The 13,620-nt window shown below is 37.3% G+C and overlaps 1 protein-coding gene across 1 annotated transcript in view; it reads left to right on the top strand.

Annotated features, from left to right (window-relative positions):
* LOC108371940 (neuronal PAS domain-containing protein 2-like) overlaps positions 1 to 13,620 on the top strand; it is a gene marked incomplete at its 3' end in the record, with an annotated part of 26,776 nt that extends 13,156 nt beyond the window's left edge. Inside the window, exons 2-8 of the mRNA XM_017627560.1 lie at positions 1,466 to 2,461; positions 7,574 to 7,737; positions 7,832 to 7,977; positions 10,139 to 10,344; positions 10,410 to 10,602; positions 11,751 to 11,982; positions 13,187 to 13,620. Of these exons, the coding sequence (XP_017483049.1) occupies positions 1,569 to 2,461; positions 7,574 to 7,737; positions 7,832 to 7,977; positions 10,139 to 10,344; positions 10,410 to 10,602; positions 11,751 to 11,982; positions 13,187 to 13,620 (2,268 nt within the window). The remainder of the gene's footprint in view (positions 1 to 1,465; positions 2,462 to 7,573; positions 7,738 to 7,831; positions 7,978 to 10,138; positions 10,345 to 10,409; positions 10,603 to 11,750; positions 11,983 to 13,186) is intronic.

The following is a 13,620-nucleotide window of genomic DNA, read 5'->3' as shown; positions in this document are numbered from 1 at the left end:
GCTTGGAATCAAGAATTTTCTCGAAAATGCACGCTCGTTTTTCGGCAGTGTTGTCAAGTGTGGTAACCTTTTAGATGATTCTCGTTCTCGGGGCAGCGTGTCGGCTGTTTCTTTGCGTCACGCGCAGGCGCGCCGTCAGGTTTCTAAGCCGCGTGAATGAAAGTTAAATGGAAATTTCAACGACTGCTATACTAAGGAAAAATTCGCAGCGTAATTCTAATTTTGAATTGTATTGAATGAGATGAATCATTAATAATATTTTACAGACACAAACACAATTTCAAGTGCAGCTGAATCCAAATAAATTTTTTTCTTTTAATTTAGCTGTCTTAAATTTTGCCGCCCCTTAATTCTGCCGCCCTAGGCTTCAGCCTATGTTGCCTGTACGATAAATCCGCCACTGTGTACATCTAAAATACTGGTGCCTATCAAAGCCCTATGTTTTATCCCCCTTGCCCTTCTAGCGGATTTATTGAATGACGGTGATGTCAGCCTTAGTCTTTTCCGAAGACATCAACCAGCCTGACAAAATTCGTACTCATTTGTAGTTGCGCGAATAAGTCTCAACCGAGGCAAGTTTGAACTATTCTTTGGCGTTTTTTTTTTTCGTGGCGGAACCCAAGCCCAACGCACAACCCATTACTGGCGGTTTGCCTTCTCACATTAGCTCGCTTCCAAATGCGTGTTCGGTTGCTACCCAGAGGATGTTTAGTGTTAACACCGAAAGTCGTGAGCTGCTTGAACCGGATGCAAAGATTCGGTTTTGGTCACTCCCTGGTGAATTTGGTGACCCGGAAATATCCCGGAACCCGGAAATATCCCCCGGAAAATGTATTGGGTTATGTGAAAAGTCATTGCGTATTTCCTTATGTGGTTTTCAAAGAAATTTATTTATTATTACTTTTCGCTGAGCTTCATAATTCCGCTTTCGTAGTAGTAGGACCTGTCTTTATTGGCGAAAAACTAAACCTTCTTAAATGAATGCAAGTTTACTCTGTGTGAGGATTATTGACAACAAAAACCACATGGAAGAAAAGTTCTGAACTAAAATGATGAATCCGCATTAAAATAAAAATTATTGTGAGTTATTTTAAAATTTTTTTTCTACGGAATTAAAAGACATAACGCCACTTTTTTTTAGGGATTTGTAAATAGGTCTAACTTAAATTATAATAAGTTTTATAATTCCGGTGGAAAACCCGCAACTATTTGTGGGGAATCACCCTAATGTACATATGAATATAAATTACTACCAACCATAATCATTAATGCAATTTTTTTTTGCGTTATTTCCACAGGTTATTGGTTCGAGAGGAACAGTNGGTCTAACTTAAATTATAATAAGTTTTATAATTCCGGTGGAAAACCCGCAACTATTTGTGGGGAATCACCCTAATGTACATATGAATATAAATTACTACCAACCATAATCATTAATGCAATTTTTTTTTCGTTATTCCCACAGGTTATTGGTTCGAGAGGAACAGAATGTTGCATCCGTTTAATGTGGATTGAAAACATATGAATGAATACCTATTCCGTATACGGCTCTAGTGTTGTCCGTCATAATGAGCACTTCTGAGACACGCAGTGATCCTGCTACTTCGGAAGAAGAGGATTTTAAGTTAAACATTCCGTATAATCTTGAAGATGTGGCACTTACGTCACCAAACAGCTTTAAATCGCAGAACCACCCCGCTTTTGAATCTATAGATAAAGAGGAAGATAATCCCAGCAATAGCTTCCAGTGTCGGATCTGGGAAAATGACGATGGTTTCATGGATGATAATATATCCGCCTTAGATGCAGCTGAATTTTCCGCGAGTACCTTGACTGATTCAAATATACCAACATCGATTATGAGCACTGCATCGGATGTGATAGATGATAAAGCATGTCAACCCAATAGACCAGCACCTCTTACGAACACATTTCAATCTGAATTGAGGAGCACCGACTTTTTCCAATTAACCGATTCACTGAGTGATGCTGATGTAGCATCCACAATTACCATTGAAGCTCTTACGAATTCCAATCGAATGCCAGCTTCGCATGCGTACAACAACAACAACAACATTGAGCAAGATATAAAATATTCACCCAGCGAAATGATGTTTGAATCACCGTCCACGTTACAATGCAATTACAATTCACCGCTCCCTCCACCACATGTACGTCCTATGCATCCGCCTTCCGCTTCCTATGGACAGCCCTTGACGCCGACGCATTATGGAATGAGCAATAACAACTTTGCCCGGCCCCATCCACACCCACAAGCACAACAATCGCCATATAGTGAATACCCGCACCCATCCGGTTACCATCCAAATATGTGGTACCCAAATGCACCATACGGCTCAGCGAGTAGCTGCTATCGAACTTACGGTGGTGGCCATCGGTACCCTAATTACGGTAGCTATTCTCACGACCCAATGCTGGATATGCTGCAGCTTTCCAACAGGTGAGTGCTATCACCTTCACTAAAAATTTTTTCTGTGTTAGTACCAAAAACCACATTTTAAAAAGCTCTATCTGTTCTTGATTTTATTTTTAAATTATTTTTTACTTCTCTTATAAAATGGAAAATTTGTTGCTGACTAAAGATAACGATATCTGTGTACATATGTACACTAGATCGGAGAACCTTACAAGCAAGCCAAAATAGTTCGCCATACACTCTGGTCTAAAGTATTTTTGCGAGGCAATTTCAACAAAAAAAAAATGTTTGCCGAATACAGCAATCGCCTTTCTTTTGTTAAGACTCTCGCCAGTTATCTGCTTTTGTAAGCCATTGATCCCGAAATATGTTTTCACATAGAACATCCATTTTTGTAATGTTTTTGGCCGCCAGAAAACGGTGCATAATATTTATCAAGCATTTTCCTTAAGCAGTGGACGAATGATAAAACCTATTTTGCATACGCACAAAAATCGTATACTATATACATATGTATGTACATAGATATTCCATAGGGTCTCCCTTTGAAAATTTCGAATACTTCGCATACTTTTCAATATTTTGAGGTATTCGTGGTCGCTGTCGCATTTGTATCACGTGCTGGCGCTATACTTTGTATGTGAATGCGTTAAGTAAGGAATGGAATAATTCCGCGGATGTACTTGCACGAGCTTCAACGCCGACAACCTACGCATTTAGCATCTTAACTCAGCAGGACGCTAATGAACCGCATCACATATGTATCTATGTATGTATATGTGTATACCAGAGAACGGCACGAGTACACCGCAACATCGCATTGTTACTCTTTTCATACTCGACTATTATAACAATAATAATAATAATAATAATAATAATAATAATGGGGCATAAGGGGATAAAGCGCTGTAGCCTATAACCCTGAAATGGTCACTCCTACCTTAGGCTATTGATGATTCTGGATGGAGATGATAATTTTTCTCCAAGGTGTATAAATCGAAGGCGAGTTATAAGCAGACAATCACATGATAATGTTCCGAGGTTTCTTCTTCCAACTCACAGAATCTGCAGTTCGTCTCATCAGAGAGTCCCATTTTGAGTAGATGGTACTTCAGCCAGCCAGCAGGGTCCTATCAGGTACCCAGTGAGAGTTCTTAAGCCCTCTCTGTTAAGATTTACCAGTCACTCAGAGATTCCACGAGAGGGAGTTATGAATCTTTTGGATTGCCTTTTGCCCTTTGTCGTGCGCCATTGACTTGCAATTTGCGAGTGCTCCCATCTCCTTAGAAACTCTGCCGTGTATTCTGTGGACCGACCACAGCAAGGGAAAGGGCTGATCAGGCACTGTTCGTTACCACAAGGTAACTCTGTTTTTGGTTCCTAGTTTTTGTAGTTTGTCACCGTTTTGCAAGAGTCAAGAGCTCGTAACGCTGCCTGGCTATCCGACAAGACGTTTATTGTTACCCTATTAGTCCTTCTGCGAAGACATTCGTGGACACAGACTTCAATTGGGTCCTCAAGTACCAAACCTGAGATCCCTCGCTGAACATGGCGTTTATCATCTTGCAGGTATTCCTTTTGGATATTATTACACTTTAGAGTCTTAGTGCCGCATAAGTGAAAATCGATTTTATCACCGTATTGAATTATCAGTACATTAGGTTTGGGGATAACCCATTCATTTACCATGGAGGCTTTGGCAAGCATAAAATAATCTCGTGGCTTTATTGTTAACCGTTGTGAAATGTCAGTTTGAGTTGAGTCTCTTGTCTGACATCAACCTAGATATTTCGCCTCTTGTGCAAATTCAATCACTGTCTCAACCAATCTGGGTTTGGTTAAGTTGACCTTCATTCTTTTGGAAAAACGGAAGTTGATGGATTTAATTGGCTTATTGACAGTTACGCTTAGAGAAGACTGCACCCTGGAGCATAAAGTGTCCTCATTCCAGCCAGTGAGTATCATAAACACCGCATCATATATTTTCCAGTATTTACTATATTCAGTTTATACTTACTTGGTGCTAACTACTTGTGATCACAGTGACACTCTGCTCTTTTTGCTGTTAGCATATTTCCACCGCTCAAAAGCAGTGAGCGTAAAAATGGTACGAGAAAATATCCCACTCCAGTCTTTGTTTTCATACGCAAACGCTTTTAGAGTGAATGTATTTAGAGTCAGAAAAATAGGCACTCGTGCTGTTCTCTGGTATATACATATGTATTTTCTATGCAAAAATATAAGGGACCCCTATGGTTTTCAACGAACACTGGCACGAGTAATGTCGAATCAATTACTCTCTACTCGCAATGATAATTACACATAGTTATGTAGTTCTTTTTATAGAACCCATTCAGGAAAGTATATCCACGGAGATGCGTTTGTTTACAGCACGACTCACTTTGTCTAGTTATTGTGGGGCAAGAACCAAGCAGCATTATGTGCAGTAATGAGCTTATTATTTAATTTCAAAGTTGCAAGTCACATTAAATGGCTACTTAAAGATCAGCAGATGAGCGCATGCGCCAATTGCAAAAAAAAAAAAACATGCAAGGTTATGTTTAAGTTTGGCACCACCTTCATAATAATAATAATAAAAATAGATTGGCGCTTACACATAAATATGATAGTGTTTGGCCGAGCTTCTCCTTCGATTTGTGCCATGCGCCTTGATGTTGTCACACGAAGTTTGTTAAGAAAAAACCTTTTTGCGATGTTGCTTTGAACAGGGCCTGAACCCAGGCGCTGCGGAATGGAAGCGCGAACGGTTTACCACTACACCACAGCGGCCGCTTCATAAGCGAACAAATAAATGCAATGGAACAGTCAAAGTAGTTAAAATTATAGCATATTTAATATGAGAGAGACATGCGTATGTACAGGGTGGCTCCGAATATCTGTCGCATAGGCTTTTTTGAAAAATACTAAATAATAATATAGATGTCACTTAAATTTTATTAATCAGTTTTTAAATTGTAACCTTTACCTGGGTTTACCGGCGGTAAACATTTTGAGAGAAAAGCGCAAGCGGCACGCAAGTCTTCGTTGGTTAGTTTATTTCATATCTTCTGTAACCATAGGCTGATTTCCTCCACCATTTTAAGTCCTTCATACTTCCCTTTTGTTCAACAGAAGGCCTCATACTCAGCAATCGAATAGACTCGGAACTGGTGACTAGGAGGGCCATTTATTCGACCAACCCTATACAGTTTTTCTTTTTTTGGTCTTTTATATACAAAGTCTAATGGGCTGATTATGGCAACTTAACGTAACTTACAGGCTCTCACTAAGCCATTCTCTTAAATGGATATTTCTTATAATTGAACGGCCGAAACTTAACGTAACGTAATGCCACGTCGAATCTGTTTCATTTTGATTTTCTAAGTACTACGTTCCGTTAAGTTAAGTTAAGTTGCCATAATCAGGCTTTAAGAAAAAAATCACCTGCAAAAGACTTGTGTGTCGCATGTACTTACATATCTCCCAAAATTTACACTGCTGACAAATGCAAAAAAAGATTAAAATTTTAAAACTTATTAAAAAGAAAATACATACAAATAAATAACAACAAAATCATTTTTTCGCAAAACCTATAAAGGACCCTCTCATAAAAAAAAAACAACCTGTGCGACAGTTATTCGATATTCCATTAAACCTCAAATACTTGTATGTAATATTATTATAAACAATGCTTTGCCTATATATTATCCCTCAGAATATTAATGTAACGTTGCCACTTATTTTCGACTCTACAAAATTTAACTAAAACTACGCAATATGGATGTCAAATGAAAAGTATTTCTGAGAACTTCAGTCCGAAAATATTTTCGACGAGTCTTGCCAGAGTTTTTTTTAATACAAAGTTGTATTTTGTTAATTTGAATGAGCTTTTTTTGAACGTACGCTCAAGATACATATGTACTCTTCATCCCAGCGTATCTCCAGCGTAGGTTGACTCATAATTTTTAAAGTAAAAAATTTACTTATTTTATAAAATATCAAAATCCAAATCTTTTTTAATTTGTTTGCAAAATATTAACTTTACAGCTATCCAGATAACCCGTATATGATACCCAAACCTTGAAAGCTTTGCAAAGTATGTATATGCGCTTCGATCAAAGCTCGGCCAAACTGGTATTTTATTCATTCATGTAGTACAAAGTAAGACTATGTTTAGTCTTTTGGAGGTATACTTCAAATTAGATACATTTTCAAAATGACATTAAATTTAATATGAAAGATTGTATGAAATTAAATGTGAACGAATAAATATATCAAGGAAGATGAAAGTGTAATGCCTTGATAGTCTATAATCAGACAGTTTTAAAATATTTGTACAGTTGGGTCATGTAGTTCAATATGTCTAGTCCAGCCTTTAGTGACTCAGGAATTGAATTCTAGAATCCTGAAAAACTAGAAATTCAGATTTACATACTATACTACTACAAGATCTGCGGTCCTATTCCGACGAAATGGCAAAATTTGCCGAAATTACTATTCTCATTAGCTAATTTTTGCGGGTTAGGTACTACTTTAGGCAATGCGGTTATGACAGAGCAATTTTAACAAGATTTGTCATCACATGGGAATAAAGGGGCTAGTAAATATAGCACGAATTCTGAACGTTACGTTTTTTCACCCTGTTCTATATTTGTATTCATCTGATTAATATAATAATGATTATGTATGTATTTGTATGTACATTAGGCATAACAAAAGTTGTGTCAAGAACTTTAGCTCACATAAATCGGTTAATTACCAAAGAGAACAAGTCACCTTTTTTTCGATATAAAATTTTTGATGCAGTTCGGTTCGTTTAAAGGAGCTCTGTTGAACTGCATCACATTTGCAGTTTTTAGCCAAATTTTGTCAAAAATATTAGTTTTGTTGGGTTTTCATCACTCCTCATCTCTACTCATAGGATATAAGTTAAAAAGTCATATGCCTATAATGCACATAAATAAGTATGTATGTATGGAGTTAAGTGAAAAACATAGCGAGATGAATTTTCTATAAAAGTGAATCTCAAATGGTTAACATTTATTTTTTTTTTTCAAACAAACCATATTTGATGATTCTTGATTTACTTGCTTTAATTTACTTAATTAATTCGCATCGTTTTTGTTAATTTTGCAGTGGTCGCGAAGCAAGAAACCGAGCAGAGAAAAACAGACGTGATAAGCTGAATGGATCTATTCAAGAGTTATCTACAATGGTGCCACATGTAGCAGAATCTCCCAGGCGCGTGGATAAAACAGCGGTATTACGGTTTGCCGCCCATGGTTTGCGATTGCAGTACAGTAAGCTTTGCATAAATGTTTTAGACAACAAACTACAATATAAGGTACTTTTAAATATTTAACTAAAACTCATATTTTTGTTTACAATATACAGTATTTGGAGAAAGCCTAAATCAGACTCGCCCGCAATACACGGAATCATTAATGAAAATGCTGGATAGGTTTTTCCTGGCGATAACATGCCATGGCCAAATCGTTCTAATCTCATCAAGCGTTGAACAACATTTGGGGCATTGTCAGGTAAAAAGAACTTTTAAATATCTTTATCATGAAACTAAAAAAGAAAACTCCGATTGTATCTGTCTAAATGCACTGTTATTGGTGTAAAACAAAGCAAACATATGTAACATATCGTTTACCTTAATGTAGAAAGGTCCTATCTAACATTTTTGTTTCTTTAAAGAGTAGATATTAAACTTTATAAAAACTGCAGATCTTCTGTTTGGACTTTTTTCATTACACTGGTTTTTTAATAAATACAGAAACTAATTCTTTGATGTAGTAATTGATTTTAAATTCGATTAAGTCATTTGTGAGGAATCTACCAACTGTTGTACAGAGCTTAACTTCAAAATAAAATGAGTTAGGGCCTTTCTATATTAAGGGAACGATATGTAGCTTCGATACACGTATGAGATTTAATAGATAGCATTTTTTCCAAAAGATTTTATAGAGTCGTCATCAATTTAAAGGAGCCGAATAGAAAATTTTTAAATTTATGGCAGAAACAAGAAACTCTGTCATTTTGAAACAACAACTAAATACATACTTATACAAATCCATTTTCTGTCCATCTTCTTCTTATATGGCTCTTGGTCCGTCGCTACCCGTCGTCCAGGTGAACGTGGCCATAGATATTGCATAGAAAAGTTCTCTCGAAAGCTCCCAAAATCTTCTAATCTTTTTTCGATATCTTCCATATACAATTTTGGGTATTTTGATAGATTTTTAAAGCTTGCTTTTTGTTCGTCGAAAGGGAGCTCTACTTTTCAAAAGCCTACCCAGTTTGCAGGAGTTCACTTGACTGGCTGACGTTAAAGGTGGTATTAATGCTGGATCCTAGATAGACAGAGCTCTTCACAATTTCAAAATATAACTGCCAAATAGTTTGCTTTCAGGAGGTCATACGTTATCTTATTTTGGTCTCGAATTGCGCGGAGAGTTCCTTCTCAATCTGGACGTAGCTAAGAGCTGCATTCAATGTCACTCTACATCGCCGTACTAGTTTTCGGGGACTTGAGCTGATATTGTTCAACTACTTTTCGTTGCGATTTGTGACAATACGCTCACTGATAGGGGACAAGATGTCGGAGTCTCCGGCCAACAACAAATAACATACCAAATCTGATCATCACGTTTCCTTTACTGCGGCCGACCATTCCAGTCCGTGTTTATAATTTAATATTTTGGCGATTACACTTTTTCTAGGCGTTTGGCTGAGCCAATTGTGAGGTTCGTCTTGATGTTGTTACACAAATGAAGGGATCTGCAGTTTTTCATCGCTTCCGAACGGCAAATGGATTTTATGTGAAGCTGTTTTATGGCAGGTTTCATGGCCAATGCCTGCCGAGGGGCGAACCCAGGTCCTACGGAGTGATGGTACGCACCTCTAACCAATCAGTCTAAGCGGCCGCCACACACAACTCCGTCACTGAAAATTCGTTAAAAAGGCAATAGAGGTCAGGAAATTCACAAAAAGTTACTTTGTAGCAAAGATTAGAGCTGAAGCCTTTGCCGGACTAAATTGTTTTCGAAAACCACGACTTCTTCAAAAAGAGACTAAAACGTGGCTTCTACGTTGGCTAAAAGAAAATGTATACGCTTGATTCTTGAAGAAAAAAAATGTGTCTATTCTCGTCGGGCGGGTGTTCATATTTCTAAATATCTTATGATGACTACACACGAGGCAACGGTTAACCAGGGCATGTTGCTTCGACTGTTGGCTCGTGTCCTCATAGAAACTCGTGTTGCCGCGACCGTCGCCCGAAAATCAAAATATTTTGATATTTTGTGTTGGTTGCCGTGTCGGTTCCCTCTTGTGTATCGTTGTGTATTGAGTTTATTGGCTTAGTTCATTGAAAACAGTTGGGCTGAAAGCGTGTTTTGGTAGAAAACAAAATTTTCTTCCGTATGTCCATTTCATAACAGAGCACTCGCTACTGAGGTTGCCGCAATGGTTGCCTCGTGTATATTGAACAAGAGAAACAGATTGCCTAAACACGTGGCTTCAACGGTTGCCCATTAGTCAGCATTAGGAATCGATTTAAGCAACAAAAAATCGTTTTCGTTAAAAATTGTTTTTGGTCTTTTTCTAATTTACTAGTAAATAAATATTAAAATTTATTATTTAAATTTGTATGCTCACACATACTTATGTAGACGTTTTCTTATTATTTTCCAGACTGATTTATACGGGCAAAATATTTTAAATATTACCCATCCTGAAGATCACAGCATAATGAAACAACAATTAATACCTTCCAATGCCAATGAGCTTTTTGATACACCGGCCGATGATGAGTCTGGTGATGCACGACCTCGCACCAAAGAGGAGGAGGAGTACATCGATAAACGTTTGCGTGCGGACAAGCGAAGTTTCACTCTTAGGTTAATTGATAATGAAAATATCCACTTACACACGTGTATTTAAAATGGTAGTACGTCGTTTACAGATTGGCCCGGGCCGGTCCCCGTTCAGAACCTACAACATATGAAATTGTCAAGATAGAAGGAAATTTCAGACGCAGTGATGCGGCGCCGCGAGGCGTTAAAGCCAGCACATTTCCCTCCAATCTACCAATGATACGACGTTCCCGTGCTCGCGATGATACGATACCGTTGCACTCAATAAGTGGAAATGATATTGTAAGTTAATACATACATATGGTATCTCAGTTAAGAAAACCCCCTAAATTAATATTTTATTATTTTTATTGTTTGAGGCGAAAGTATATCAAATAGGCATGAAAGTGCTAGTCGCATAGTAAAAAATTTAAGGCTAGGTACATGACCTAGCGGATTCGCGTCGCGCGATGCTATTAAAATCGCTACAACCGATCAACTATACAAATTCATATGGCGGGGTTTATGATGATGCAGCGATTGATACTGTCATAAGAATTTGTGTTATTGATCGCTGGTAGTGATCATATCTGAGCGCAGTATTTACACGAGGTGATTTCCTAAGCAATTCAACATCGCCTGAAAAGTTGTAAGCGACTATATCGGTTTTTAGAAAAATTAAACACAATCTACACAGGCGATTTTGTTGAAATCGATGTTAAATCGCTTAGAAAATCGCCTTATTTAAATGCTGCTTAACCGCACATCTCCACAGGCAATCTGTTATTGTACATTATGTGAGGTTTCTTAATGGCGCTGGTCTACGTGAACAAGCCGAAGACCCTCAATAACAACATTCGCGAAGAAATCGACAATCTAACGTCGGAAACCTTGACGTTCTAAAAAAGGTTGTTAACTCGAAATTCCTTATAGTCAGAAAAGACAAATAATTATGTTAATAATGTAGGGAAGGAAATCTTTTGTGGGGTTTACAACGGATTGCAACAAAATATTGCCCAATTTCGTGAAAACAGTTACAGGATCAGGTATTTTTTGATTATAAATAGAAAACGTATCAACTCAGTTCATTCGTAATCCCCGTATTTTAACTCTTTAGCCACTCCCAGCTAATTTTTTCTTTCAGTTTTGTGTATGAAAAGTTTTATAATGATAGAAATAAGTGGAAAAATATTTTTTGGCTATACTGTACGGGCCTAATACTTTCCATCCCAGTTGGGATCATTACGTCCCTAAAATGGCTTTTACACTGTGTCATCACATTTTCAAAAATTAACTCATATTTACATAGTTTCTACATATTTACTGTATGTACATATGTAGATATATGTATGTAACTTCTTTATACTACATAACTAAATTTGTAAATATAATGGTGAACATCGCTGTTACCCTTAGATATATGAAATAAACCTGCCGTAATTTTCCTTTAGGTGTTAATTGCAACGGCGCGTATAATTCGTCTACCCAAAGTAATAAACTGCGTCACGGCAGCCAACTCAATGGAGTACAAAACAAGACACTTAATTGATGGCAGTATTATTGACTGCGACCAAAGAATTGGACTTGTAGCCGGTTACATGACAGACGAAGTACGAGGCTTGAGTCCGTTCACCTTTATGCACCAGGATGATGTGCGATGGGTTATTGTAGCTCTGCGCCAAAGTAAGTACATCGCATACCCAAATACGAGCTATACTTACAGTAACTCACATAATTGATCACTTGGCAATTTTTTACAAAGGGCTCTATGGAAAGGTGCTCCTCGCAAAAATACTGTGGTCAGCGTAGGCGACAACCATAATAGGGCCTAATATTTTTCCATAATAAATTGTTTTCGTTATTTTTTTATAAAAATCTTTTTTATACCAATTTAGGCAAATTCAAAAAAATGTCATCTAAATTTCCAACTTTTTTACCATAATGTTTCGGCCTCTTTTCGGTGTGCAGTTTTATATATGCAGTTGATTGTAGTACATATAATAAAGTGTAAGTTTGAAGTAGCTAGGACTTAACGGTGATTTTTTTTATTAAATTTTGGTTCTGAAATTTTTTTTTCATATCACGCATAAGAGCAAATCTCACGCTGAAGCATTCATTTTCAAGTTACACTTTCGTATTTACAACCGGCTATTTCCGGTAGTTCGATACAGAGTATTGTTCTGCCCATATTTGTGTTTGGGGCGCCTAAAATACAGGTCGCGAAGTACCGGTTGGACAGCACTGTGTTAGAGACTGCGTATGGTGCTACAGGGCGTATGCGTTACATACACAACTACGGGTATATGAGGCAGGCAACTTTTCTTCGCGCTATCAAAAGCGGCTTTAAAATTGACGAAAAGTAGGTGTCTCCCAATTACTCAGATCTGAAGCCACACAGTTATTCCACAAATTATCATCGATATAACCTTATACGCAATGCTAAGAATGTTTATATCGCGGTAAGTGACACAAACAGCAAAGTACATTAAGATTCCAGTCTTTGGAAACGAATTTATTAGATCAACAAGAATTCTTATCAAACCTATGCATTATATAAAGAAGTTAAAGGGACTAAAATTAAAAAAAAAAACACAAAAAATCAATGGAGTTACCAAGATTCTTCAAACTTGCAAAAATGGAAATTTAGATGAAATTTTTTTTATTTGCCTAAATTTTATACAAAGTTGGAAATTTTGATTTTTATGGTTTAAAATAGTTTTTACGAAGAGATATCGAAACCAATTTATTATGAGAAACATGGTAATTATTGTATAAAATCACCGTGTTATCAATTATGTGAGTTACTGTACACATGTGTGTATTGTTTTTTAAAAAGCATATGCCAATTCATTCAAACATATTCTTCTGTGTGGGTGCGTATTTGCAGTGTACGATTGCTATAGTTCATCTGGAGAGTCCACCTACAGACTTATAACCCGCAACGGTCACTTTATTTATCTGCGCTCAAAAGGCTACCTGGAAGTCCACAAAGAAACAAAAAAGGTGCATTCTTTCATTTGCATAAATACACTGCTCAGCGAAGAGGAGGGCAAACAACGAATTCAAGAGATGAAAAATAAATTTTCTATGATTGTAAATACGAAAATTCCACAATCCTCCGTGGATGAGCCAGCCTCGAAGAATCCCCAACAACTGGAAAAAGCGGTTCTATGCCTTATACAAAACTTACAAAAATCGCCAATGGCAGAAGACGGAGAGGATGATGGCGACTCGTCCACAGAGAGTTATGGCAGTGAACATATGTCTCCAGAATTCGGTCCAACAACATCTGCGGCAGCAATGCATCATTATAACACCACC

The sequence above is a fragment of the Rhagoletis zephyria genome, unplaced genomic scaffold (genome assembly GCF_001687245.7).
Source record: "Rhagoletis zephyria isolate East Lansing unplaced genomic scaffold, Rhagoletis_zephyria_1.1 Rzeph_scaffold_05315, whole genome shotgun sequence".
In the NCBI taxonomy this organism is placed as follows: Eukaryota; Metazoa; Arthropoda; class Insecta; order Diptera; family Tephritidae; genus Rhagoletis; species Rhagoletis zephyria.
Note: the sequence above shows the minus strand (reverse complement) of the source record. Positions and strands in the feature narration are given on the sequence as shown.